Source organism: Phyllostomus discolor, chromosome 6, assembly GCF_004126475.2.
Source record: "Phyllostomus discolor isolate MPI-MPIP mPhyDis1 chromosome 6, mPhyDis1.pri.v3, whole genome shotgun sequence".
Classification (NCBI taxonomy): Eukaryota; Metazoa; Chordata; class Mammalia; order Chiroptera; family Phyllostomidae; genus Phyllostomus; species Phyllostomus discolor.
Window position 1 is genome coordinate 159,969,793 of NC_040908.2, and position 27,781 is coordinate 159,997,573.

Sequence of the window (27,781 nt, forward strand, 5' to 3'; positions counted from 1 at the left end):
TGAGGGCGGCCGGCGGCGAGAAAGTCCCGCCCGGGTAGCGTCAGACCAGAAAATGGGAATGCGTAGGGCTCTTAAAAAAAAAAAAAAGTACAGACACTTCAGTGAAGGGCTGAGTTCTGAAGAGAAACTGTAGTTTTCTTGAGACGAACTTTCCACAGATGTGTGTGAATGGGTATTGATATGGGTCCTTCTGCAACAGGGGTTTGCGTGGAAAGGAAAGTAGACTGTGGGACAAGAAGAAAAATACCTAAAAGAGCCGTGAAGAGAAACGACCCTTCCCACTGGTTGCGAAGAGAATGCGGGTGTTGGTGTCATCGTGACTGCCCTGCTCTACCCTGTCACATGGGACTGGATCCTGTTGGAAACGAGTTCACTGTCTGCACCCAACAGCCTCACGTCTCTAACCACAATGTATGGATCGCCTGGAAGAGGCTGGCAAATGGTGGTGTCAAGTTCAAGTGCTGGTGTCAGATTCACCTTGGAGCCAGAACTGATTTGAAAGCACAAGTCAGCATTGAATTGCCAAACCCATGCCCCACCCCCCACCCCACCCCGTATAGTCCCAGGATGCATCTTGCAAAATCCAAGGAGGCAAGACCTGGAAGACATGTTGGAGTTTGTCTCCTGCAACCTCCTTGTGCAGGTGGGAAAACTGAGACCCGGAGACGAGTTGCCCAGGGTCTCAGTGAGTTGGCAGTAAAGCCAGAAGCTAGAACCCAAACCTCCTTGCCCAAGTCCAGTTCTCTTTTGTCTGAAGCATAGTGACTCTACATCCAGAATGGTTGACAGTGGATCCATATGAAGACCTGGGGACAGAATATTTAAACTCCAGATTTCTCTGACAATCTGATTTACACCAGTTACACCAGCCTGCTGACCGGGTCACGGGGTGAGAGACAGTGGGCACCCACGGTTGCTCCGAACTGCTGGCCTTGACCTCCTGATGGCCTTTGCAGCACTAGCGAGATCTGGTCAGCTGGATTCAGTAAATACATATGGCGCTCGAACAGAGTTCTAGGATTTGAGGAAACTAGTGAGCAAGCTAGAAATAGCATCAGCCTTTCAGGAGCATACAGTATCTTACAAACGATTCAGATAAGCAAACTGACATGAAAACAAAAACAACCAAAAAAAAAAGACCCCAACAACACAAAACAATGTAATAATGCTATGCTACAGGTAGAGCTTCAGTTAGAACCTCTGCCAACTTGAGTTAGAAATATGAACTGTGACTCCTTACTCGCCCCCTCCCAGGAGACCAAGAGGACTGTTCGAGGTCCCTCCCCTCTCCCATTCTATTGGAAGCAACTTGGGAAGGGCGGGGGATGGCTGCAGAATTGAGTGGCTTTAGAAAGACAAAAGTGAAGGTGGTACTCCGAGCAGACCGGCTATTAGGAGGCTGAGGGGTGGGGCATTGCGAGGGGCTTTTAGGAGTGCTTAAAGCAGCTGGTGAGCTGGATGAAGATGCAGCATAAGGGAACAGAACAGAAACGGTAGACAGAGTGCAGATAAAACATGAGTCCCAGAGGGCCCTCACCAGCTGGATCCCAAGCAATCAGGAGCCTGGGATTGGAGACCCCACCCCTGCCGTGACATCACAGGGGAGTGGGGTGGAGACGAACAAAAAGGGGTCCCCCGCCCTGGCCCTGGACTCTTGGCAGCCCAGAGTGTCAAGAACAGGGAGAGCCTGGGCACTGGGCTAGGGTTGCCTGACTTAAAGAAACAGGCTCCCCGTTCCATAAGCCCCTCTAAGCGGCTCCCTCCAGGACTCCTTGATCCCCCGTCTCCCTCCCTGAGGGCCTCTCCCCTCCTGAGGCCACCCTTGGGTCCCTGTGAGCAGCCCCTGAGCACTCTTTCGGCATGAACTGCATGTCAGATTTCTTCACCTATGAGACCACCAAGTCTGTGGTTGTGAAGAGCTGGACCATTGGGATCATCAACCGGGCAGTTCAGCTGCTGATCATCTCCTACTTTGTGGGGTGAGTCTGTGGCCCTTCAGGTCTGGGGGGGTGCTGCCCAGCATCCTGCTTCCCTTCTCCCCCCACCCCATTTTGCTGTCCAGCTTCCTAGGCTTCCCCTCTCTTGGGGAAACAGTCCCAAGGACCGGCCTGCGCCGCTCCCATCAGCGATCCGGCCCCAGGAGGAGTTCTCTCGCCCAGGAAATCCTCCACAGTTGGAGAGTGGTCTCTAGGCACACACCCCGAGGGTAGTCCTTGCCCCCGCAGCACCCTCCACCAGGACAGGTCCCAAGGGAGCATCTCCCCTCTCCTTCTCTCATCCTCACCCCAACCAGAGTAGACAGACCCCCAAACACACATCTTTTCATTGCCCTCAGCCGAGTCTTTGGGGTCTCAAAAAGACAAGGGGACAGAAGGCACTGAAACAACAGAGGTGGTGACAGGTTGATTATAGAGTTGGAATGAGCGCAGCTGGGGGAGGGATGGAGGGAGAGAACTGGAGCCGACTGGGAACAGGGGATCCCCTCCTGGCATGGGGGTGGGAGAGAATGGGAAGGGGGAGAAGCCCTTGCTCTGGGAGGGTTGACAAGACAGAGGGATGATTTCCTTGGGAGGGAGGGAGAAACACAGGTACCAGAAACACTCAAGGGAAGGGCTGTTGAGGAGAAAAGTGGCTTTTTTGAGTATGGGGTAGGGTCCCTCCTCACAAAGCCAGAAATACTCCCCATTGTCAGAAAGCCTAAATTCCCTACTTCTGCCTGACTTTGCACCACACAACCCATCCTGGGAGATGCGTAAGAGCCAGCGAGGTCCCAACTCCCCTCTTGGCCCCCAGCTCTTTAAGGCACCCCCAGCTCACACGCACAGATGCACACACAGAGGCATACACAGACACACAGACATGCATACTCATGCACACGGATGTATATTCACACAGACACACCCACATGCATATGCACACACGTAGACACACACATGCACAAAGGGCCACCGAACACACGTCAGGCTGGGGAAGAAACACAGGTTCTGTCCTCCTCCTGGCCCCTCGCACACACTGGTGGGCACCAGGAGACACGGGCCAAGCAGGGTTCTGCTTCCTGGTGTGCGGGTCCCTGGTTCACGCTGTTCTCTAAGACAATGGGTCTGTGTGTATCAGCACACCACTGACAGCCGTCGTGAGTTAATCCAAGCGAATCGCAGGAGGCATCCTGTGCAGGCTAGAGCTGGGAAGGGCGGGGGGCTCCTTGCCTGAAGGTCACAGCAGGGCATGAAGGTGTGCGTGGAAAGGAGGGCCGACAAGGACGACGGGATTGGGGCTGGCATGCTTGGTGCAGGCCAGCAGGCTTTGGTCGTGTGGATGTTGCAGACACTCTGTACGTCCAGGGCTGCTCGTGGGGACGTTACAGGAGGGACTCAAGCTCTGGGATAGGATTGAATGGCCTTGAAGTTCCCTTCCAAGTTTGAGGTTTTGTGAGATGTTTGCAAATGTCTCATGTCTGCGTCTCTGGAGCCTGGCTCAAAGTTGGTTTCTGAAAGTTCAAGTTCACGTGCATGTGTGATGCTGACTGTTTATACATAGCCCCAAGATGGTACGTCGGTCCAGGCGAATGCCAAAAGCTGCCTCAGCACATTCGCGGCCTGGCCCAGCTCTGCTGGCTCCAGGCAGGAGATGGATGGAGGGTGGGCAGAGACAGCTGGCTCCCCCCTGGACCAACCTGCTCACCACTGAAGTGCCCTTGTCTGCCCCTCATCACCATCCTGTCTGATGCCTCGACCCTGACCCTCGGTGCTGCTGGGGCCTGGCTCTTCGGAGCCAGCACGAGATGGCGTCTGGGCATCCAGCGCCATCCATCTTCCAGCCTGACAGCTCCCCCTGGAGCAGCTCCTTCCGTCTGCATCAGTGCGCTCCGCAGCGCAGCCCCCCGGCCTGAGCCCCATCTCTGTGCGCATGGGCCCATGCGCCATGAGGACTTCCTGGATCCATTGTCCTCAATTTAGCAAAAAGTGAGCGAGCGGCTCTTCACGCCGGGCACTGAGCCCCGAGGGTAGAACGGTGGGCAGGAGCAGACAGGGCCCTCACCTTGACGGAGCACACAGGGCCAGAGAGGACATCAGTCAAACAATCTCTGCAAACGAACGCAAAATTTCAACTGGGGCTCGGGGTTCGAAGAGGCACACAGCGCTCTTTAAGAGCCGCAGTGTGGAGGTATTTGACCTGGGCAGGAACTAGGGAGGGTCTTCTGCAGATAGGGCATTTGAGATGAGAGCTGAAGGACAGTTAGGAGCAACCCAGGGAAGGGAGAGAGTTCAAGGCAGAGAAACGCAGCTCTGTCTGCGAAGGCAAAGGGCCTGGCCAAGGGGGAGAAGAAAAGAAGGCGCCTGTGGCTGGAGCAGCGGGAGCAAGGGGAGGGCGGCGTAAGATGGGGACAGGACCCCAGCTGGACGCCAGACCTCGGAAAAGGAATGGAGGGGAAGCCACTGAAATGTTTTAGTGTGTGTGTGTGTGTGTGTGAGAGAGAGAGAGAGAGAGAGAGAGAGAGAGAGAGAGGGAGAGAGGCAGACATGATGAGGCCTGAGTTGGGGAGACCCCTTTGGCTGATACGCCAGGGGATCGGAACAGGGAGGGATGCACGCAGGAAAATGTGTTAACAGGTGGGCAGTCCTGTGGAGAGAGGGTGCCGTGGCTTGTGCTCAATAGAATCTGGGAGGACTTTTAATGCTGTGATGTTAACACTTAGCTAGTACTCGGGTCTCTTCCACAGCGTGCCTCTCGGGTAGACCAGATGCCTTACCTGGGACGTGTGTTATAGGAGCCAGCCATTTCTCCCACGCCCTCATGGCCGTACAGCACACCCGCTCCTCTAGCCTCACCTGCCCGCCTGTGGTGGACACCACTTCATCACTGGCCCCTCTGTGCACCTGAGCAGACTCAGGGAGAAACACAGGTTCTGTCCTGCCTTCCCAGGTGCACAGAGAGACCAGGACTCACCTGGTGTTTCTCCCATTGTCTTTCCTGGGCCCAGGTGGTAACGCAGTCTCCTCTGTGGGGTGGGACTTCCTAACTGAGGAGCCAGGCTCCTCTCTGGATCCTGTAAGGACCCGAGGAGGAAACAGAAGATCCTTGGGGCTGGAGTCCCCGGGACACTGGCAGGTGCATGGCCTTAGCCTGTTTTCTTCAAACTAGTGGGGAGGGCGATCCTGGCCCTTTGATGCTCTGTCCCCTGGCAGGACCTGTGGTGGTGTGGTGGTGGGTGGTGCCTCTGACCCCATCACAGCCCTGCTCTCCCTGCCCTGTCCCCCTCCGCCCCTGCAAGGCCCGATCCACACACTCACCGTGAGCACAAACCGTTAGAATGAGGAGCAGCTCTGCTTTAAAGAAAAGGGCTGGAATTCAACCCTCTTGGCCCCTTGGCCCCTCCTCTCAGCCCAGGGTAGTGCCCTGAGGCACCTTGTGGGCACAGTGGGCGGCAGTGTGGTGGGAAGACCTGCCGGAACCCCATCATACAGATTTAGAGAGAGGAGTGGCTTTCATCCTTGTCTCCCCGCTGCCCCCGCTGCAGCCCCATGACGGGGAGACCGTGGGTCACGGAGCACCTGGCTGCAAGCCTCACTGTGATACCAGCCAGCTGGTGGCAGGGCCTGCACGTCTCTAGGTCTCAGTCGCTGTATCTGGAAAGTGGGTTTAGGAACGCCACTCCCAGGGGGTTGTGCTGAGGTGGGGTCGCATGCCAGTGCCTTTCCTGAGTCAGGTGACTCAGTAATAGATGGTAACGATCATCATTGCATCGGTTCCCCCTCAGGCCTCCCCCTGTCCCTCTGCCCAGCTCACGCCTTCCTAAGCGACCCCCGTCCCCCCGGCACACACAACACACCACCTCACACCCACTCCCCAGCCTCCTCCCTGACTCCCGGGTGGGGGGGGGTGGACAGGCGGGTGCTGGGACACTGCTCTGGCCTCCTTCCTGCACACCCCACCTGCCAAGGAGCTGCCACCCGCCTTCCGCTCTATAAATAATAAACCAGGAACATGAGAAAAAATAAGTCAGAGCAGCAGAGTCAATGCCAAGAACTGAAGGCGCAGTCCTGCCCCTTCGCCTCAGCCCTGGCCTCTGGAGACGGCCGCGGCCCCTGCGCTCTGGAAACGAAGCATCCCCTTACATCCAGCTGCCCTGATGGCGTCCTCCAGCCCCACGGGGCCACTAGATTCTCTCTCTGGTTACTTAACTCAGAGAGAGAATCCTGACGTGGCCCCTCCTCCCCACCGGGCATGAGAAGGAGCCCCGAAGAAGGGGGGAAAGGAGGTGGAGGGGAAAAGTTGGTTCATTGCTCCTCCAAGCCTTCGGCCCTCCCTTTGGAGATGCCCCTAAGCTCGGAGGTGCTTTCCCTGGTGACGGGCAGGGGCCAGCTAGACACAGATCCAGTGCAGGGGGCCAGGCCCTGCCCTGGGGTACAGGGGGAGACCCTGCAGTGAGGAAGCTGTGAGCAGTCCGCCTGGGTGGGCGGCAGGGCGGCACACGGCTCTGTACCCCGGTTTCTCTATCTGCGGCACGGCGGTAATAATGACGCTGTGTCGCTGGGCTGTGGGGAAGACTCCGTGAATCCTTCACGCATACAGCTCCCGGCGTGCTGTGTTGGCTGGATGATAATACTCATCTGAGCTCTGCTTCTCGTCAGCAGAGGCTCCTGGACTTTAAAGACAGGGGGGTTGGCGGGGGTGGGGGGGCAGCTCAGGAAACCATGTCACCAGGTCCGTGCTCAGAGCTGTCTCCATCCTGCGGCCAGGCACACTGCAGCTCTGGAGGGTGGGCTGTGGCGGTGGTCATGACGTCCACTCAGGTGAGCGTTCAGGGGTGACCACACCCCTCTCAGCTGGGAGCAGAGCCGGCGGGAGACCTCCCCGCCTCCACCCCACAAGGCCCCAGGCCATGAGTGAAGAATGCTCGTTTGGGCAGCTTTCTGCATCAGGGATGCTCCCTTCTCTTCGGCTGGGACATGAGACAGTGGGTGAGATTTCTATGTGAGCCACACTTCCTTACAAGACACCCCCCTGCTTCCCTTCCAAAAGGAAAAAAAAAGAAGGAAAGAAAAGCGCTAAAGAAGTACGTACAGCTCACGGCTCCTCGAACTTCTGCAGAGGTGTGGTGTTCGTAAGAGCGTTTTACAAGCCTGTGAATCGCTCTTAATGGGGCATAAATCAGGAGGTGGCCTGCTGCAAGGCTGAGACAATAAAACAGGTGACAGGTTGGGGCTGTCTGCCCGCACGGGCCGGGACTCCACCCGACCTCTCCCGCAGGAGAACACGCAGCAGTCAGGCACGAGGGAGGCCCTGGTGTGGGGTGACTGAGCCCTCTCACCAAAGCCTGAACAAGTAGCCACTGGCAAGTGTCAGCCTGCATCCAAATGAACACGATGGGCAGGTGCCCAGCCCCCCAGTGTCTGACCCCCAGCATAGTCCAGGAGCTGCTCCCCGCAGCACCTTCCAGCATCAGGGGACCCCATAAGGTCGTCCTATCCCACCTGCCCCTGGAAGGTGGGCATCAGGCTTCTTGAGATCTCCCAGGCCTGTGGCACTCACCACCGCCCACAGCCCACACAAGCTCCTGAGCTTGAAGTCCCTACCCGCTCCTTGTAAAGTCCGCCAGCCTCCACGTGTTGCCCTCAGCAGCGTCCCCGCCTCCAGCATTGTCTTCTTTGCCCTACACCCTCTCCAGTTCCTTCCTCCCATCTTCATCTGATGGGGTTCTCCTACCCAGTGCCACCCTGGTCAGCATGCAGAAAATGGCCCCAACCCAGAGTTCCCAAAAGCACACACTCCCAAGTTCCACGAGACATCACCAGTGTTCCTGCAAAACTGAGAGTGTGCAGCATTTCCCAAGCATATTTCATGAGGCTGTCTCATCTGCACAATGGGCACAGTGTGCGCATCCGCCTCCGGGTGTGCTGTCCAGGAAAATGAGACCGCGTTGCCTGCCGGAAGCACGGTAGTGAGGCCACGTGGCCGGAGCCTAGAGGGCTGTAATGGGCAATTTCTAATGGGCAGGCGGGCACCTCACAGAAATGCAGAGGGAAGAGCTGCCTGCAGTCCCTTCTTGCTGCTGGGGAAGGCTGCACGAGTCTGGGGAAGACAGGTGGTGTTGGAAGAAGGGAAGGGTTCCTCGTGGCTGGGAGCGGCAGGAAGAAACTAGTACAGGTAAATGTCCACCAGGTGGCAGCACAACTCAAGAAATAAGATTAGAGGCGCCTCCCTCCCAACCCAACTCCACCTACCTGCCAAGTAAAGGCTCAGCTGCGGCCCCTCCCTTCCTTCATTCTTTTCACCCAATGCTTGCACAGGTGGCGACTCCGCCAGGTGCCCAGTTCCCAAGCATCGTCGTTGACTTGTTTAGTGAACACCAACCATGTGCGGGCATTTAGGATACCGCCAGGAGCAAGGCCTGGGATGCAGAGTGAGGCCTAGGGTCCTCTGCCCCGTTCTTTCTCGGGATTCCCCCCAGGGAGGCGGCCTCAGCAGCAGCAGTGACGATGCCTTCTCAGAGGGGTGACAGCGCCCTCAAAGGGTTAACACTGGCTCCTGAAGAATAAAAATATCTCACTTTTTTGTGTCAATCACGAATACTCATGCAATGCATAAACTGGTGTGTATAGTATTAAAATTTCATGGCAGGGGACAATTAGGGGGAAAAAAGTCTAAAAATGTTCCTTAAGCAAGAAGTGGGGGGGGTGGGATGGAGACCGTAGTCTCAGCCAAAGCAGGACTCACTGTGAAGTCCCACACCCTCAGCATGGGCCTCCCCACAGGAACTCGACCCCTCCCACCCTCTGTCTGAGGGGCCGACGCCCTTCTCTCTTGCTCTTCACCCCCACTCCCCCTGCCCAGGTGGGTTTTCTTGCATGAGAAGGCGTACCAGGTGCGGGACACAGCCATTGAGTCCTCCGTGGTAACCAAGGTGAAGGGCTTTGGACGCTACGCCAACAGAGTCATGGACGTGCCTGATTATGTGACCCCACCCCAGGTATGCCCCCCCCCCACGCCAGGTCGCTGTGTAGATAGATGCCCAGACCCTGGGCAGGCTGGGGGAGTGGGTGCCAATGGGATTCCCACACCAGATTCTGTGGCCTCAGTGATCCAGAGCTCCCCTTCCCTGGCTGTTGGGGGTAGGGGCGTGGCCTGCCCCCCCTACCCCGAGAGCTGCAGGAGGCATCCTTTCTCATTCTGCCACAACTTGTCCTGCACTCAAGGACTCAGAGGGAGCAAGAAGGGCCGGGTGGTAGCTGGAAGGGCTTGGTTTGGACCTCACGTCTGCCCTTGATTAGCCTTGTGACCTTGGCCAAATCTCTTACCCACAGCCTCAGTTTCCTCATTTGTAGAATGGGGGTAAAGTAGTTCTCACCTCACAAATGGGTGCTGTCACTTTTTTCTCTCCATTCGTCTCCCAAGGGCACCTCTGTCTTTGTCATCATCACCAAGATGATTGTTACTGAAAACCAGATGCAAGGATTCTGCCCAGAGGTGAGGGAGGAGAGGGAGGGGAGGGAGGCTGGGATGGAGGCTGGATGAAGCAGGTCATGGGGAAAACGTTGGAGGGGGGGGTGGTGGCAGGGAGGGGCATGGGTGTAAGCAGAGGTTCAAGGTGCTGCCATCTCGGAGCTGTGTCCCGGGACCACCCTCCACCATCCAGAGCCCACTGGCTGTGGGGAGGCAGTGGGTGCCCAGGGGCTCACCCAGGGCCGGCCCAGGGTCCTTCACCCACCTGCAGACCTGTCTCCCCGCAGAGCGAGGACAAGTACCGCTGTGAGTCCGACAGCCAGTGCAGGCCTGAGCGCTTCCCGGGTGGGGGTGAGTGGAGCCCCTTCCCCACCCTCTTACAACCCCAAAGTGGTACTGAGACCCCTATAGGAGTTCCCAGTGCAGGGATGGGGGTGACAGACAGACGTGCTTTTTGGTGGCAAGAGACATCCAGGAGGTAATGTGGGAGGCAGGGGTGGGAGAGGGGTTCCGAATGGCTTCCTAGAGGCAGTGTCGGTCGAGATGGGCCCTGAAAGGTGGGTAGGATTTGGCAGGACAGAGGGGCTCTAAAAGGGACATTCTATGTGAGAGGAACAGAGGCAGCAAAGGCTCTGAGGCGAGAAAGAGCAGGCTGTGACCCGGGGACATGGGGACCCAGTAAGAGGAAGACTGTCACCTCCTTTGGCTTGGCCTGGGGCTGGGGAGGAAGGAGAGAGCTCTGCAGGAATCATACGACACCTGCGGGCCTCCCTTGCCCGATCTGCCCTTTCCCTCCACTTGCACGATCCCTCTACCTGTGTACGCTTGGGGGCATCTCTTACGAGGAGGGGCGGGGTGGGGGAAGGACTCGGCGAAGGGCCAGAGGAGCACACAGCACTGTGTCCCCGCCCCACCCCCTCGCAGGGATCCTCACCGGCCGCTGCGTGAATTACAGCTCCGAGGTCCGGACCTGCGAGATCCAGGGCTGGTGCCCCACCGAGGTGGACACCGTGGAAATGTGAGGGCCTGACCCGCTGGGAACAGAGACCCCGACCCAGCTCTCCCTCACCACGGCATGGGGCTCCACATCCCTGAGCTGCTGGGGATTTGTGGGCACCCTCCCCCCAGCCCACCGTGTCCACCTGGGGCGGGAGCACCCTCAGGAGAGCACCTTCCCCGGCTCATCTCACCCGCCACCGCCCTGGCCCTCTGACCCTCAGACCCTGAGAGGCCATGGCCACGTGCCCTTTGGGACCTGTCCACCAGCAAGGGTGGCCTCTGAGGTGAAAGCTCCCCTGTTGCTTTTCCTCTCCCTTCCGTTCCCACCCACAGGCCCGTCATGATGGAAGCCGAGAACTTCACTATTTTCATCAAGAACAGCATCCGGTTCCCCCTCTTCAACTTTGAGAAGTGAGCTCCCCAGAGCCAAGAGGCAGTGCACCCCACTCACTCTGCCCCTCGTGTTCAGGGGACAGGAGATGCCTGTTCTCAGCGGTCTCCCCACCTTCACTGCGGCTCCCCAGGGCTCCTGTTCCCCATCTCCCTGCCAGCCCTGACCACCAAGTATTGGGTGGACCCTGGGGACAGTTTCTCCACCAGCCCCCACCCCCAGGACCCCCGCCTGAGAGCTGGGGGACACTCCACAGGGACACTCATGCCACAGAGATGGGGGGAGGGTGGCAGGAGTTACAAGAGTGATGCAGGGACGGAGGTGAGGGCGATGGTGGGCGTCCAAGAGCTCAGGTCCTAGACGCCCTGTCCCCGCCCCGAACGTGGGGCCCCTGAGACTCAGGGAGGCTGGAGAAAACCTTGTGGGGGTCTGCCTCCGCCTTAACCCTGGGCCCCGCCTCTCTGCTTCCTTCCTCCCTCCACCCCCTGCCCCCCAGGGGAAACATGCTTCCCAATTTGACCGCGGCCGACATGAAGACCTGCCACTTCCACCCTGAAAAAGCCCCCTTCTGCCCCATCTTGCGTGTGGGGGATGTGGTCAAGTTTGCGGGGCAGGATTTTGCCAAACTGGCCAGCACGGTGAGGACCTAGCCCCTCTTCCAGGAGCTTGGGGGGAGGGGCCCTTCAGCGGGCAGTGGGGGCGCTGGGGGAGCGAGCGGCCGGGAGACAGCGCCACCTGCTGGGGGCATCCCAGGCCGGCCACTGGCTTGGCTCCTGAACCCTTCCCACCCGCCCGCCGGTCCTGAGTGGCCTCTCTTCCCTCGCCGCCGTGTCCCCCAAGCCCCGTCCCCGTCCCCGTCTTCACACTTCACCAGCAGATAGAGAGGCCTTGGCGCTGTGGATCTGTGGCCACTTTCTCCCGTGTGGCAGGGAAGGGACTGAAGTTACCGTAAGCGGGACTTAGAGACTCGAGGGTTCTCGCCCTGAGCTACGGTACTTCTGTACTAAGCGACATCTGAGACAAGTCGCTTGTCTCTCTCCCGACCCGCGTCCTCTACCAAGAAAATGTAAAGAAATCACGCGTCTCCTTGTCACGGCCCCCAACCCACCCCGCCCCACCCCGCCCCGCCCCGGGACAAGGACAGGGATTTGGAGGGCAGGGGGCGCGCTCAGACCCGGCCCCTTTCTCCAGGGCGGAGTCCTGGGCATCAAGATCGGCTGGGAGTGCGACCTGGACAGGGCCTGGGAGCACTGCATCCCCAGGTACTCCTTCACGCGCCTGGACAGCGTTTCCCAGAAGAGCAGCGTCTCCCCGGGCTACAACTTCAGGTAATCCTGGGAGCGGGGGTGGGCAGGAGGCACGGGCCGCTCTAGAGAACCGCTCCCGAAGCCACGATGGGTACTGGGGAGGAAAGGTCCCACGCGCCCCCATCAGGGCTCCTCTCAAACTCAGGAGGGACTCTCCCACGACAGCCTCTGGGAGGACTGGCGGTCCTGTGAGAGGAGGGCTCCCGCCGCCGCAGGAAGGGACCCTGCCAAGGGTCCACGCTCCCAGGGGCAGTGAGGCCAGAGGGCCACGCTGGCCGGAAACGTTGGGCTCTGGGACTCTGAGCCCATGCTTCGCTCCGTCTGCAAGTCTGTGATGTGCCTGAGTCCCTCCCGGGCAGCCCCGTTCCTCCTTCGGTGCCTGCAGTTCCTAAGGGTTCTCATGCCCAAGAGCAAGGGCGATGGCTGGTATCGCGTTGCAAGGCGGAAGTGTATTTCTGTCCAGAACCGGGGACATGTCACTGGAGTCACCAACAATGACAATGGTCATTAGTTCTTCAGTGCCTTTCCAAACCGTTGTAGAACTCAACCAGTCTTTAATAGCGTCTAACTGATATTTCCAATGGCCTTGAGATGCAGGGGAGCCCCCACGACCCCTCCCCCTTTGGAGAAAAGGAAAGAGAAGAACACTGGCTTGAGCTCTTGGGAACCAGCTGAAAGCCCTTGAGCAGGCCCTTGACCTTCTCGCCTCCTCACTTCCCCATCCATGAAAGGGCGGTGAGTGGTGTCATTATTACCTTGAGGGTCCTATCTGCCAATGTCTGAAAAGCTTTAGCGCTCTGTGCTGTTTTTCCCTTAATTTTTGAAGATCCTGACGTTTCTGGCAGAGCCCTAAGGACACCATGTTATATACTAAACAGGCTAATTGGCTAAATAGACAGTGATCAGGAAAAAAAAAATCCCGCATAAGAATATATTTCAGTTACATGTTTAAAGAATTGTTCGTTAAATTTTTTTTGTTGAAGTGGTATTTTCCAACAAAGTGACATGCATAAGCAAAAAAAATTATTTTGCCTTTTTCAAACCTTTCTTTGTAACTTGAAAAAGTAATTATCCACCCCATTAAGCTTTATGTTTAATCATTTAAAAATATGCATGTATAAGCTCAGGAAAAAAGAATTTTTTAAAAATTGAAAGTGCTTTCATAATCAACTCCAAACTTTAAAAAATCATAGGAAACAACACATATTTTAAAGTAGTTTAAAAATACTGTCTGGCTCCCTGGCAGAAATTGGTATATTTATTCAGTCGGGTACATCACACTGAAATCAATACAAAGGATTTTGTATGGTGGCTTAAAATAGTAACATATTAATAAAATTCTCATGATCTAAAAGGCAACTTTTCATCTTCATAACTTCTCTCTGGCCATTGGGAATTCTTCAACCCTCCAAATCACTTACTTGGCAGGAAAGCTGATGAAACTGTAACTATTAGGAAGACCCCGACTAGCAGTGTCATACAGTTTTAGAACAACGACTTTCATTTAAAGAATTAGTTTGGAGTTCTTCATCTCCAATTCCGAGTGCTGCGGCGCACGCATGCGCACCTGGCCTGCGCACCGCCGCACGTGAGGCGGGCCTGGTCCTGAGTACACTTGTGTTCAGGGAGACAGATCCGAGGGCCTCTAAGGGTCCTGTGAGCACCCTTCCCCGGGGGCGGGGCCTAGGGAAACCATCTGAGAAGGGTGGGCCCCACCTAACTGATCCCTCACCTCCGAAAGACCTCCGAAATAGGAGCGGGCAAAGCTGCCCAATCTGATCCTTGTGGTTTCAAAGACTTCCCAGAGGAACAGCACTGGCGAGCAGAGGGCTCTGCCCAGGCTCCCTGAACTCCCTCCCTGGATGCCCGGCCACCCACCCACCTGCATGCTGCCTTCAAGTGACTGACACCACACACACACTCAAGGCTAAGCTAAGGGCCTATGTGAGCCACCTTTCTGAATCCTGGGGTGAGAGGAAAAGGGCCACGGCCAAGGTCAGTGTGGACCACAGGGCGGAGCCGGTGATGGGTGCAACGTTTGCTTCTCCTGGGTGTCCCACTCGGCTCTCTGTTAGAAGGCACGACCCTGCGCGCCCCGTGTGCACGGTGTCTTCCGTGCTTGGGTTCGGTTTTCTCCACCCGCAGCCCCCCACCCCGCGAGGGAGGTGCTACCATCCCCCCACTTCACATGGGAGAACACGGAGGCTCGAAGACTTAAGTAGGTTTGCAAGGTCACAGAGCCCGTGAGCGTGGGAGCCGGGATGCAGACATGTTTGCTGGGACGGCCTCTACCCCGACCAGGAAGGCTGGGGACGTTGGCCCTTGTTAATCCCCAAGTAAACGTGTCTATCTATGTGCTTGGGACCGTGGTCTCCAACGAAGAATCTGAGGTCCAGGGAGGCTAACCAGCTAGCAGCTGTTGGAGGCCCGGTGCAGAGCCTTTGTCTCCCCAAAAAACCTCACTGGCCTCTCCAGCACAGGCCAGGATCCCCCAGCATCCCACTGTTCCGCTGCCTCTTGCTCTGGAGGGGGTGGAATCATTCAGCCCAGATCCAGTCCTGCTTTAATATGCAAACTCAGACATCCAGTGGCGGCTAGAGATTCGCATTTCCATCACTAATTACTTCTGCAGCCCCTTTCCACCGCCCCCCCCCACGCCATTTTTCCAGGCTCTGTGCCTGCAGAATCAGAGATTTAGAGAATCTATAGTCGTCGAAGATCCCTTGGAGACACCCAGACGGAGGGGTCATTCTACAAATGAGGAAGCAGGAACTTCAAAGGGGCAGTGGCGTGCATCCTAGAGCAGCCTTAGAGGTCATTTGCTCCCAACCCCCACATCTGCCTGCCCACAACGCAGCCCTAGACACAGGCCCCTGTGTAAGGTGGCCGGTCACCGGATGGCCTCCAGTGATTGCAAGGATGACCTTGTACGGAGCCCAAGTGTGTCTCCCTCCACCACCCACCCAAAGTACCTGGCGCTGTCCACCTGAACTAGTCTTTGTGTGACCCGCAGGTTTCTGTCTGTCCCTGCCTACCTAAAATTTGGTGGAAAGATCTTATTTTACCTCCAAGTCTATGCTGCATGGATAAAGACTTCAGGGGGCTGCTTTAGCTCGGTTTTTTTTCCCCTCTTCTTCAAACATGGTATTTTTATGAGGCCTCTTTCCAAGTACCTTGAGAGTGTGCAGTCGGTGCGTTTGTCTGCATGAGTGATGGACGGAGTGCAGACTTCCTAAAAATAAGAACTGGCACGAGTCGCCAGGTCAGCGGTGCGCGGGTGAAGGCAGACAGAGTTCCTGCGTCTCGGGTGGACCCTCAGTTCATCAGAGCAGGCTTTTAACCAGAGCACCGTGCTCCCCAGGGCTGGGAGCAGACACTGTCGTGAGTGTGGAGTGTGAGTTTGCGAGTGAGGGTGTGTGTCTGTGGATGAGTGTGAGTTTGCAAGTGAGGGTGTGTGTCTGTGGGTGAGTGCGAGTTTGAAGGTGAATGTGTCAGTGTGGGTATGTGTCTGTGAGTGACTGTGTATGTCCACTGTGGGAGCCGGAGGGTGCGTGTGCCTGTGCACGAGAGGGTCAGTGAATAGACGTGGTGTGTGCGAGCGTATCAGCAGAGAGGGTACAAAGACAGATTAAAAATACTGTATCAGTCAGGGTCCCAACAAGAAACAGATGGCACATGCAAATTGGGTAATTTGAGGAGAGTTTAATAAAGGGACTGTTTCTGAAGCGTGGACAGGGTGTAGGGACACCAAAAGGATCGTGCAGTGCCTGGGGCCAGTAACTGGACACTGGTGGCTGCCGGGGTCTGAAGGAGCAAGGGCAGGTGGCAGTTACTGGAACCCAGAGACGGGGATAGGACAGGTGGGCCCCATCAGTAGCCAGAAGCCAGGCTCCGGCGGAGACCGCCCAGGCCAGGGTGAGGAAGGACGTGGGAGCATTGGTGTCCAGTACCAGCCCTAACAACTTTCGTTCATGAAATCGCAGACTTTCATTAACTTCCGGAAGTTGCTAACTCTGCTACACACTCCAGAAACCCCCCACCCCCAACAAAAGCATGTGCCATTGATTGCTCCAGAAAAATGCACGTAGTCATAGCCAGGAGCAATGCTGCAGGCAATTTCTTTTTTAAAGGATACTTTATTTCTACAAACAAGATATAAATACCTCCTCAGAGTAATAACTCCAAGAAAAATGGACAGATGCAGGGTAACAACAGGCGGAAACTCCCTTCATCCCTGTCTGCTCCCTTGCAGGAAATTAACACCCCGGACACTGTGGTCAGTTTCCTTCTCTGCATTCATATTTATGTGTCATAAAATTTCCAGACTTTGAAGACCTTTTAAAGCCTAGCCCAATCTCAGATTAAGAGCCCCTAGAGCCCTTTCACACCTATTTTGACAGGATTAACGGCTCACTGTCGACCACACCCTCAGGCCCCAGTAGCCTGAGAAAGATTTTGAGACTTGCCCAAAATTGCACAACCTGATTAAGAGGAACATCAGGACTCCCACCTAGGGACCTGAGCTGTAGCCATGGCTTCTAGCAAACCTCCCGCCACGACATTTCTTGCAAAAAAAAAAAATATATATATATATAATATGTATATAATATACATATGTATACATATACATATACATTACATATATAATATAATATACATTATATTATATATAATATACATATGCATAATATACATAGGCATAACATATATATGCAGTTCTAGGAGAGAAACCCAGTAGTAACTCCTGGAAGGATGAGAGAGAAGCAAAATGGTGCACTTAGCAATGTCTGATTCTTGCTACTCCTGAGAGCGCCTGAGACAGCTCCGCTCCTAAAAGGCAATGCGGTTTTGGATTTCCTCCCTCGGTGTCTGGGACAGAAAACACTGTTCAGCTGCTGAATGTTCCTCGTGCTGGAGGTGTTTGTGGTGAGCGCTCCGCGTTGGAAATGTACCCACAGCAGCTTTCACGAGGCTCCGAGATTTGGCAGCCGAGCCGCTTCCATGCGGAAACGTGCAGATCAGCGCGATCTCAGGCCAATTGACAGAGAGGGATTCGGAGTGCGCCCTTGGCTTTAACCGCCCCTTCCGCAATCTGGGTTTCTCTCCCTCCAGGAGCCACATAGGACGGCGTTAAAAGCAGCCGTCTCCATCCTCACCGCAGAAGCACTCGAAGGCCCGCTTTTGTGGGGCCTGTTTGCTTGAATTCTGCATGGTGGGAGAGGCAGTGAGAACCACCCCGGATGTATGCAGCCCCTTACAATTTGTACGACTGCATCCTCCCAACCACCAACAGGCCGGGTAGGAACTATCAGCGAACACTCACTGAGCGCTTACTACCAGCGAGCCAGGGACTTAGCAAGGGCTCTTTGTGGGCTGTCTCATCGAGTGAAGAGAGGATGTTAGAGCTGAAAGTGAAAGCTCAGAGGCTTCCTGTTCGTGCCCAAGGCCACCCAGCAAACACCGCCGGAGCTGCAACCCAAACCCTGGCCCGCTGCTCCGGAGCCCATGCTCACAACCACAGTATCCTGACAGGACAGTGTGGTTCCCCCCATTGTACAGATGAGGACGCTGAGGCCAGAAAGCTTACCTCGTGCAGGAGACAGCTAGTAACCTGGCTCTCAAGTACATCCTCTAACTCTCCTCCCACCTGTCTTCCTCTGCCTCATTAAAGACACGTTAGTAGTAATACGTTTGTTTGTTTGCTTTTAAAGGAGTGAGAACAAACCATTTTTGAAATGCCTGTCTTTGAGGTTGACTAGATTCCTAGAATATAACTAATCAATATGGCTTGGGGCCCTTCTCTAGCAGGAGGAGTCCCAGCTTGTTCAGGGACGCTGCCCACCCCCCCCCCCACCCCCCCACCCCCGTGCAAGGAGCCTGCCAGACGATATTTTCCCATCGGTATAAAGTCAACTGCAAGAGTACATGTCGGCTAGCAGGATGATTTCCCACCAGGCAGAAAGCTTTGCCGAGAACACCACCTCCTTCCCTCGGAAACCCAAATTCCAGGCCCAAGTTTTCCCTCGCAAGTCCAACCCGAACCCCTCGCGCGCGTTGCTGTTTTCCCTGCTGCTGTAACAGTTGCGTGTCTCTGCTTGAGGAAGGAGTTTCCACCACTCTCTGGGATGGTTTCTAAACAGATGTCTGAGAGCTTCCAAGGGATTTGTGCATCGTGATAAAAACCCTTCTCCGTTCAGCAAGCGTTTAGGGCTGCCACCTGCTGCAAATGTCAGCTCAGCGTGGGGAAGCATTTGTAATGGGGGGAGCTACCCAAAGCTGAAAGTGGGCCACTCCTGCAGGTAGTGAGTTCCCTGTCACTGGAGGTAATCAGGCAGTGGCGGGAAACCTCTTGCAGCTAATGTGAGGAGGGCTGGGAGGATCTCTTCCAATACAGAGGTGAACAAGACCGGTTCCTATGACCAAAGATGTTTTAACCTACTACAAATGATAAACCTGAACCCAAATAACATGTTTATACCAATATATATATATATATATATATATATATATATATATATATTGTGTGCCGGGGCAAACCAAGAATAACTCAGGTGATGCAGACATAAAGCAGAGAGGGCCGGGGCTGTGGGTCAGGGGACCCGTGGGCTGCGATTCAGGCCTTGACACAAGTGCTCAGTGTGATTGTGAGCAAGTCCCGTCCCTCCCACGGGCCTCAGTTTCCTCCTCGGTAAAACTGGCTGCTGCAGGGTGATAATCTCTGAGACTCCCCGCAGACTCCAGCCGTCTGAGTCAATGCAAGAAGTTTTCCGCCGAAGGGCTTCAGAAGGGCAGGCTGCTGGGCGGGGACTGGCATTTACGGAGGAGACTACCGCACTGTGCGTGGCTTCAACGCTGCCCCCTGGAGGCACGTCTGACGAGCGATTTATCATGCTAATTGACGTTTGTACTGACTCATGCTTTATCTGTTGCTACTCTGGCAGCACGCACGCACCCCCGCACTCGAACGTGTCTCTGCACGTCAGGCCTGAGATTCGTTGTGTTGGGTCCCGTGTCGGGGCGTCCGGTCGGGTGACAGACAGGCGTCCCAGTGAGGGGCCCAGTGGGAAGCACGCCCGGCTGGGGCGATTGAAGGAATGCTCACGCCTGGAAAGCTGGGTCTCCGGGGCATGACCACGTGGGACGCTCTCACCACCCCTCGTCCCACAGCCAGCGGGAGGAATGGGAGGCTGGCCCAGAGCTGGGTCCCTGACTGGGGAAGCAGCCAGAGTGACACCACCACAGGCACTACGGGGAGGCAGGGAGCGGTGGGCAGAAGAAACACCCCACCATGTCTGTGCTGCTCTGGTCCCCACCCGGGTCTCCCATTGACCAAACCCCCCAGAGGCCAGGGGGCCCAGCCTGCGGCGCAGTGGAGACTTCAAATGTCTGGGCTCAGATGGCCCTCCCAACCCTGGCAGCCCCACCCCCGCCAGGGTCCTCCCTCTCCCACCCCTCCCCCTGCTCGGGGCCTGCCAGTGTTGGGCTCTGCTGCCCCCTCTGGTGGTTCTGGCAGGAGTGCAGTTGCACCTGCTCAGGTGTTTCCACAGGCACCTGCTTCACAAGTTCCCTGCCCACCCTGAGGCCACAAGGACGCACCTTTTTGTCTCCTCTGCTGGGAAGCAGCAGCGGGTGGGCAGAGGCCTGGGATTCGAGGGGCCCAGTTCAGATCCCAGCTGCGCCTCCTCCAGCCCGTGGCGTCTGGCGGTGTTGCCTGAGGACCGCTGGACAGCATACTCAAAGCTCTGTCCCGGCACTGCGCTCAGCCTTCTCGTCCAGCCGCACACCGAGTCCATCCACTCAGCAGTTACGGCCGTCATCCCCCTCTCAGGTTTGAGGAGACCGAGACGCAAAGAGGTGAAGTAATTTGCCCCAGGTTCTGTAAAGGAATTCAGGCGGCAAAACCAGGACTGAAGCCCAGAACTGGCTCATGTCAAAGTCCTAAGCCGCCAGCCAGCTCCCCCACGGAGTTGCTGGGGGGCCCAAGCGACACAGTGCGTGTGGAAGCCTGTAGTGTGGCAGCTTAGCAGGAGTAAGGACTCCACATACGACTGTCCCTGCTTTTCCCCCTTCCCCTCCGCGAGGCTGGGTCCCCATGTGGGAACCAATAGCACCCACTTTCCCGTGCAGCCAGCTGCCAGATCCAGATGTTTTCTGTTTGGGAGAGAAACAGCTGTTGTTGCCACTGTTGACCAGCTCCCCCTGAAGAACAGGGTGCATTTGGAGGAGCCAGAGTCAGGGGGAGGACACCCGGAGGCCAACGCTGCTGAACTCAATCTGGGAGACGTCAGGAGGAATCTCCAAAAACTCAGTTGTTCCTCCGGCAAGCATTCACTGCGCGGGGCCCCGGAGCAAAGAGAGACAGTGGGGTCTGGCTTGCAGTCAGAAGTCCAGATTACCAGCCGTGGTCTGCTGTGGCGGGGGGGGCTGTCGGGGAGACCCAGGCCCTGGCAGCAGTGACAGAAAAGGTAGCCCAGAGGGACCTCACAGCCTCGGTGCTAGGAAAAGGAAAACTGAAATCTGAGTTTGTAGTGTTTGCCAATTTCTGTGGTGTAAATGCTCCACCATGGACAGTTTCAGGCTGCAGGTGTGAAGTCATCGCACGTGGAATTGGGGGGAGACGCACATGAGTGGGCTCTGCCTGCCAGGCCGGGGCCGAGCAGACGCTGCCACTTCCATAAGTTGTCCATCCTCCCAGGACCAGGGTGCAGGGCGCTCTCTCTGCTTCCTCAGAAATGCCCCCCCCACTTCCCTGAGTCGGGCTTGGGGCCCCTCAGCCAGGAAAGCCACCCCCACCCTCCAAGCCTTGGCTTCAGTGCTACTTCACAGGAAGGCTTCTTTGGCCTGCCAGCCTAGGCCAAATGTCTTCCTTGGCTATGCTCTTAGAACGGCGCTCCTCTCCTTCCCAGCCCTGGCGTCCAACTGGAGCTACTTATGGGATGGCGTGATGAGTATTCCTCTCCCTCCCATGAGAGCAGAGCTCGCCGGGGTATTGGCAGGTGCCTAGCCCAGTGCCTGGCAGACAGTAGCTGTGCTCTAAATATTTGTTAAATCTGGAAAGAACGAGAAGTCCCTGAGCAGGGCCCAGACGGATGAATAGGAGTTTGCAAGGTGGAAGCGGGGGGGGGGGGGGGGGGGGAGGGGAACAGCGTGGGCAAAGGCCTCCCAGAGCCTAGGTCTGGGAAGTGTGTGCGGTTACAGGAAAGCAGCCCATGTGGCTGGCGTGTGAAGGGGGCCAGGGCAGTGGGGGTGTTCTGCAAACCAGGCCAGGAGCAGGGGTTGGGCCAGGTTGAGAGGGGCCTCCTAGTGCAAGGCAAGGTGTGGAATGGCGATGCCATTGTTATCAGCCCCATTGCCCAACCGAGAAAACCAAAGCTGGAGAGGTGGGAATCGGAGCATTTGGGAGCAGTCTGGCCGGGCAGGTGTAGCTCACTCAGCCTTTCCCCTCTCCAGATGAGGAGCTCAGGGGTCCTTCTCCTGACACTTCATGACTCTCCCCGCTCCTGTTCTTCGCCCAGCCAATGACTGCAGGTGGCGAGACCCACCCTGCAAATGCTAGAGAACTGGAAGACGTGAGCGGGGACCCGACAGAAATCAGGCAACAGAAAGAACCGTCTGAAATGCTGACTAAGAGTCTGGGCTGTCACACTGCACTGCCTGAGGTTGACTCCCAGCCTTTGCTCACTTGACTGCTGGTTTTGTGACCTTAACGAGTCGCTTAACCTCTCTGACCCTGACGGCTCGTCTGTAATAGGGGTACTGAGCTCCTCGAGAGGTGGCTGTGAGTGTTGAGTGAGACTCCACGCGGGAAGCCCTTAGCCCAGTGCCGGGCACATAGTAAGCACTCAGCATAAGTTGTTGTCACTGCTGATACTCTCACCTCCAGGAGGCAGGGGGTGTGATGGGTAAGGAAAACGTAGGCATCATTAATTCACTTTATCTTGATCTTATGACAAGAAAGAGCAGAGACACGCTTCCAGCACTTACTATATCTTGCTCTAATTACTGCGTCTGGACATTCTCTCCTCTGGTCCTCCTCACGCTCACCTCTTAATTGAGGTGAAAAGCTCAGAGGGGTCTGAGTGATTTGCATGGGGTCAAAAGCTAGTTAAACACAGATGGAGGGCCACACTTAGATCTTCTAGAACTTTCTCAGAGAGCTTATTCCCAGGAGTGCAGCATCATTGGAATTCTCTCTCTCTGTGTCTCATCTTGAATGACTCTCCAGTTTTAATTCATTCTTTAACTCAGGCCTCCTGCCTATAAAATTACAGGAGTTCGTAACGGCCCATATTGCTAACTGCTGTAACGAACAAGCCCCCATCTCCGTGGCTGACACACAGGTTGGTTCCTTGTTCCTGGCGCAGCGCCCTGCAGGTCAGTGGGGGCGGGGCGCTCCACGCAGCCTCCAGGGGTCTGGGCTCCTGCCGCCAGTGGACTCGGTCGCCCCTTTGGCCCTGAGCTCGCCCGTGGCCCTCGAGCAGCTGGCCATGGGGAAAGGGAGGATGAGGAAGGTGCACTGCTCTGACACCCCTCACCCAGAGTTCGCAGACCCCACGTCCCTTCACATTCCACGGGCGAGAACCAGTCCTGGGGCCCCAGCTAGACGCAAGGGGTCTGGGTACCCAGAGGGAAGATAACCCAGACCTGATGGTCACAGAGCGGAGCATCCTGTGACCCCTCCGGCCACCCTGGAGTGCCGAAGTCAGGGCTTCTGGGTCCTGGTGCCTGCAGCTCGTCCCCTCCCTCCCCCACTGCTCAGGGTTCCTTCTCCCTCCCCATCAGACAGACAGCCAGGCCCTGCCAAGCCTCCTCCGAGGGTGGGCGGTGGGTGAGATAATGATCTTATCATGCTTGTTGCCTCTTGGAAGGCAGGTGCTGGAGAACAACCAAGTCCGCTCTGGTTTTTCTCCCTGTTCCCTTCACATTCCTCCTCGAGATAAATTTAGCCAGCCCTCACTCCGAAAGGCAGCGCCCAGGATGCCGACTTTCTGTTCTCCTGGTCAACGTCAGGGCGTTTCTCAGGGCCGCAGCCCGTGGCCAGGAATGGCAGGCTTCAGGAACGCAGTCCAGCCTCTGCCCTGTGACTCGCCCTGCCACCCCTGCCCAGTGCCCACGGGCACCCGTTGCCACATCTCAGGCAAGGGAGACTTCCCTCCAGGCCTGGGTTCTGCAGCGGTGGGAGACAGAGCACAGAACGCAGAAGGACTTCGGGGTCTGGCCCCAGGCTTCCTGTGTGCTGAGTGGCCCTGGACAGGGTTAAGAGCAGGGGCTTTGGAGCCATGGGTGTGGATCAGAATCCCAGCTCGGGCCAGTCACTTCCCATCTGCCTCTTCACCTACAAACCATGTCACCAGTGTCTTCTCCCTGGGACTCACTGAGCCGCCCCTGCGCGTGCAGCGAGAGATTTGCATGTTTTGGGTGCTCTGTCCAAGGTGGCGTGGAGACCGAGGCCCTCCACACTCAGCCTCAGGCCAACCTGAGAGCCACGGTGAGGACTTCCTGGAGGCGTCCGCCAGTTCAAGGTGCTGCTTTTGCAAATTCCTTTACAACCTCCTTGGAGAATCAGGTTCTTGGACCTTCTTGTCTTTCTAGCAATGCTTCCTTTCTCGGGTCCAGCCTCCTCTCCTGCTGAATTTAGGCCATTTTGCCTTGGCCCCTGACACTCTCTGCTGCTGTGCCCGGGTGATAACTGACCATATTCAGGAAGATGGCTTTCAGCACCTCTTCTCCAAGCCTTTGCTTCTTAGCATTAGGTGGTTGCTAAGTGGCAGAGCCGGGCTTTGAACCCAAGGGGGCTGGAAAGCCTGTGGAGAGGGGAGTGCCTGCAGGGAGCCCGGCCCTGGGATGCCCAAACACATAGAACTGAAGAAACATGATCTGGCTCAAACTTCCATGCACATCAGACTTATTGAGGGAAATTATGTCAAAGGCTGAGTCCTGGGCCCCACTCACAGGGATGCTGTTCCATGAGGTCAACGTGGGGCCCAGGAATCTGCCTTTCAACAGGCCCCCAAGGTGATGCCTGTGCAGGGGACTGGCTGACCACACAGGGAGGACTGTGGCAGGTGTCCCACCAAGCCATCTGTGAGGCCTGTGGGGTACATGCCGGTCACAGACTCCAGAGGACCCTGCAGGTGCAGGCGGGAGCCCACCATGGGAGCCAGCTTTGCCTCTGACCTCCAGGTTTGCCAAGTACTACAAGATGGAGAACGGCAGCGAATACCGCACGCTCCTGAAGGCTTTCGGCATCCGCTTCGATGTGCTGGTGTACGGGAATGTGAGTCCTGGCGCCGGGCAGCGGGGTGGGAGGGAGGAAACCCGGACCAACTTTGGACCCAGAGGAGGCTGCTCCAGGGGACAGGGTCCTGCCACCAACTGGCCATGAGACCATCAGCTGGTCACACCTCCAGTCTCCGTACCATGAAAGGGTGGGGCCTGCTGCTCCTCGTTCTTTCTGGCTGGGAGTCCAAGCTCAGCCTCTGGCCTCACCCCTGCCCTGCTGCTGGATTCTCTGTCCACTCGCCTTGGTTTTTGTACACACAGGCTGGCAAGTTCAACATCATCCCCACCATCATCAGCTCCGTGGCAGCCTTCACCTCTGTGGGAGTGGTGAGTCCAGCCCCTCCAGGCTGTGGCAGGAAGCCAGTCAGGGTGGGGCCCTGGCTGGCAGGGGGGGGCGGGGAATGGACCCAGGCGAGCCTGGGTGGTGACCCAGGTAAACTGAAGTGGTGATCCACCTAAGCCCTGCTTCAGCCTAGAATGAAAAGCCCAGCCTCTTGCCAGGTCCTTAGTCTTCTCCACCGCCTGGCTCCCAGGTGGGCCCTTACCAGAACATCTCCAGTCACAGAGAGCTCACTGCCCCCGCAGCAGCCTGCCCCCTGCAGGAGGCTTCTCGTACTACAAGGTTCCTGATCCTGCCATGAGGGTGGGGAGGAGATGTGAGGAGCTCCCAGGGACTTCTACCCCCTCAAGCCCTCTGCTTCTTCCCCCAAGTCCCCTCCCTGCATTTTGCTCTGGGGTGACCCCAGGCACTGAGGAGGTGGGTCATGAAGACACTCCACAAAGCCCCTGGACATCTTTCTACGAGGAAACCTCAGGCAGGCATCCATGGAGGACTGTCCCCTCCCCTGACCTGCCCTGGGCCCCAGGCCAGTCCTGCCCACTGTCCCGGCAGCTCAGGGCCTGCCCTGCCTCTTCTCCTTCTCCAGGGGACTGTCCTCTGTGACATCATCCTGCTCAACTTCCTCAAGGGCGCAGACCAGTACAAAGCCAAGAAGTTTGAGGAGGTGAGCGGGGACCCGAGAGAGAGGCAGTGGGACAGGGCAGGGGGGTGCTGGACCCCAGGACGCTCAGTGGCTCACCTTCCGGGGCTTCTGAAGGGAAACTCATTGGGTCTCGGTGCACATTGGGGGTCCAGACAAGAGGGAGTTCAGCCCAGAGTGGGCTCTGTAAGGACCGTGGGGGCTCTGTGGGTCATTGCCATCACTGTCCCCATCCACACATCCTCACTCCTTTTCTAGGCAGGACAAAATCCTGCTATGGCATGGCTCTGGTTTCTGTTTGCCCTTGAGGTGTAGGGATGGCGTCTTGGGGACAGACAGGCTTGTGTCGCTCCCCTAAAGGCCAGGCTGTGAGCCCCATGCCGAGTCTGCCCAGGGGAGTTCCCACCCACAGGCGGAGCAGAACCATGCCAGCCTTCCTCCTGCAGGTGAACGAGACGACGCTGAAGGTCACTGCCTCCGCCAACCCCGTGTACCCCAGCGATCAGACCACGGAGGAGAAGCAGTCCACAGACTCGGGGGCCTACTCCATCGGCCACTAGGGCCTCAGCCCAGGGCCCCCCACTCACCACTGGGCTCCAGGCCCCCCAACAGGAGGCCCCACTGGGCAAGGGGGGATGGGAGAGAGGGGGTCTCATTTCTGCAGCTCAGCTCAGGAGGCCACATCCCAGACGGGGGGTCTGGACCTCCCAGTGCTCCTGCTGAGACCTGAGTCTCACGTTTACCCCTTGCCTCGCCCTTCCCTGCTTCCCAGGACCCCACTGGACAGCAGCACCTGAGTCTCCCCCCTTCTGAAGAGTAGACACAGTAATAGTAATACCAAGTGGCCGCAAGGGCCTACCAAGTGCCAGGCACTTCACACACGTTATCTCATTTAATCCTTAGAATACTCCTATGAGGTAGATGTTAGGTTCCCTGTTTTGAACAGAAACTGAAACTCAGAGAGACTGAGTCAGTTGCCCAAAACCACACGGCCAAGCCGCAAGAGAGCTGGGATTTGAACCCAGGTCTGTCTAACTCCATTGCTCACACCCCACAAGAGAAGGGTGAACTCCCAGGGGTGTCTGCCCTGCTGCTTCAGCCTCCTCCACCCTGACCATGATTCGGTTCCGTGTGATAAACAGTAAGCCCCACGCTGGCCCCAGGGACTCGGGCCCCATTTCAGGGGAGACCAGTGGGACAGTAGGGTGGGATCTCTTTCTCTGACTTGGTGGCGGGGGTGGGGGGGCACACCAGAAGGAAGCAGGAGACGGGACTGCCAGTGGGCATCCCTAACCTCACCCCACAGCTGCCTCCCCAGACCAGGGCAGGGCATCCTTGCCCTCTCTCTGCGGCCCACCCACACCCACACATGGCTGGGCCCTGTCCCTGAAGGAAATGGACTCCACCATCCAGGGTAGGATGTGATTCCCGGACCAGAGGCCCTGGGCTTGGAGGCCAGTTGTCCTCCTTATAATACTGGTGGCAAGGCCCCAGTGTGCCCCAGTGCCTGTGAGCTGGGCAGCTGGCCAGCCGGGCTGTCCCCATGGGGTCCTATTAAGGCAGTCAGTCTTCTAATATCAGAAACTAAAGAGCGTTAGAAACCACCTTGTGTGGCTGTCCTGATTACAGATGAGGGAGCCGAGGCCAGAGAGGGACGATGACCATCTCACAGTCAGTGTCCTGGCGCTCAGGGGAGGGGACAGGACAGGGGGCTGGAAGGGCCATGAGGACACATCATGTCCTCCCCTGCCTCCATTTCCCGCTTCCTAGGGGAGAGCTAGGTTCCCTGAAGCCTGAAGCATAGAAAACTCGGGGCAATTTTTGTATAGAATTAGGTGTTAGAAGGGGCCCGTGCAAGCGAGGAGCCCTGAATATGTTCCACTAGCCTCCTGGGGAATCCGCCTCTGGAAAGGCCGGAGGGTGGGCATGACCATGAGGTCTTCGCAGAAACACTCTGATTGGTGGGCGGGGGTGCTGCTTTGGGAGTGGTTTGGGAGGGCCAAGCTGGGGGCACTTGCAAGGGCCCCACCCTGCCTGGGGGGGGGGGGTAAGATTCCACAACGTGAGCCCATCCCACAGCCCCCCCAACCTCAGCCCCAGCCCCAGCCTCAGGATGGTGGGATAACACCTCCCCAGGGGCAGCCACGTCTGGAGATGTGGTCAGCAGAGACATCAGTACGGGCGGCACCGTGTTCCCCACCCCAGACCCACAGGCATCCCCAGTGCGCCCAGCTCTCAGGAGGTGCACAGAGCACACACAGGGATGTGCTCTGAGGGGGAGGCCAGGTGGCAGTGTCCTGGAGGAACCCTCTCCCCCAACCCCTCCCGTTCCTCCAGGCCGGCCTGGTCCACCTGCAGGCACATCAGCGGCTGGTGAG

At 57.0% G+C, this 27,781-nt stretch overlaps 1 protein-coding gene across 1 annotated transcript; it reads left to right on the top strand.

Annotated features, from left to right (window-relative positions):
- Positions 1-1,158: 1,158 nt before the first annotated feature.
- P2RX3 (purinergic receptor P2X 3) lies at positions 1,159-26,362 on the top strand. The gene is made up of 12 exons (XM_028516738.2): positions 1,159-1,979; positions 8,836-8,971; positions 9,397-9,468; positions 9,732-9,795; positions 10,369-10,462; positions 10,777-10,854; positions 11,331-11,472; positions 12,026-12,162; positions 24,325-24,418; positions 24,685-24,750; positions 25,350-25,427; positions 25,850-26,362. The coding sequence occupies exons 1-12, from the start codon at positions 1,861-1,863 to the stop codon at positions 25,961-25,963; spliced, it is 1,194 nt and encodes a 397-aa protein (XP_028372539.1). The 5' UTR covers positions 1,159-1,860; the 3' UTR covers positions 25,964-26,362.
- Positions 26,363-27,781: the final 1,419 nt, after the last annotated feature.

Bases quoted from the DNA above. Each gene is read 5' to 3' on its own strand.
- P2RX3 (XM_028516738.2), top strand. From the start codon at position 1,861: ATGAACTGCATGTCAGATTTCTTCACCTATGAGACCACCAAGTCTGTG. The intron at 8,972-9,396 runs GTATGCCCCCCC...TCGTCTCCCAAG, and splicing joins ATTATGTGACCCCACCCCAG to GGCACCTCTGTCTTTGTCAT. The intron at 10,463-10,776 runs GTGAGGGCCTGA...TCCCACCCACAG, and splicing joins GAGGTGGACACCGTGGAAAT to GCCCGTCATGATGGAAGCCG.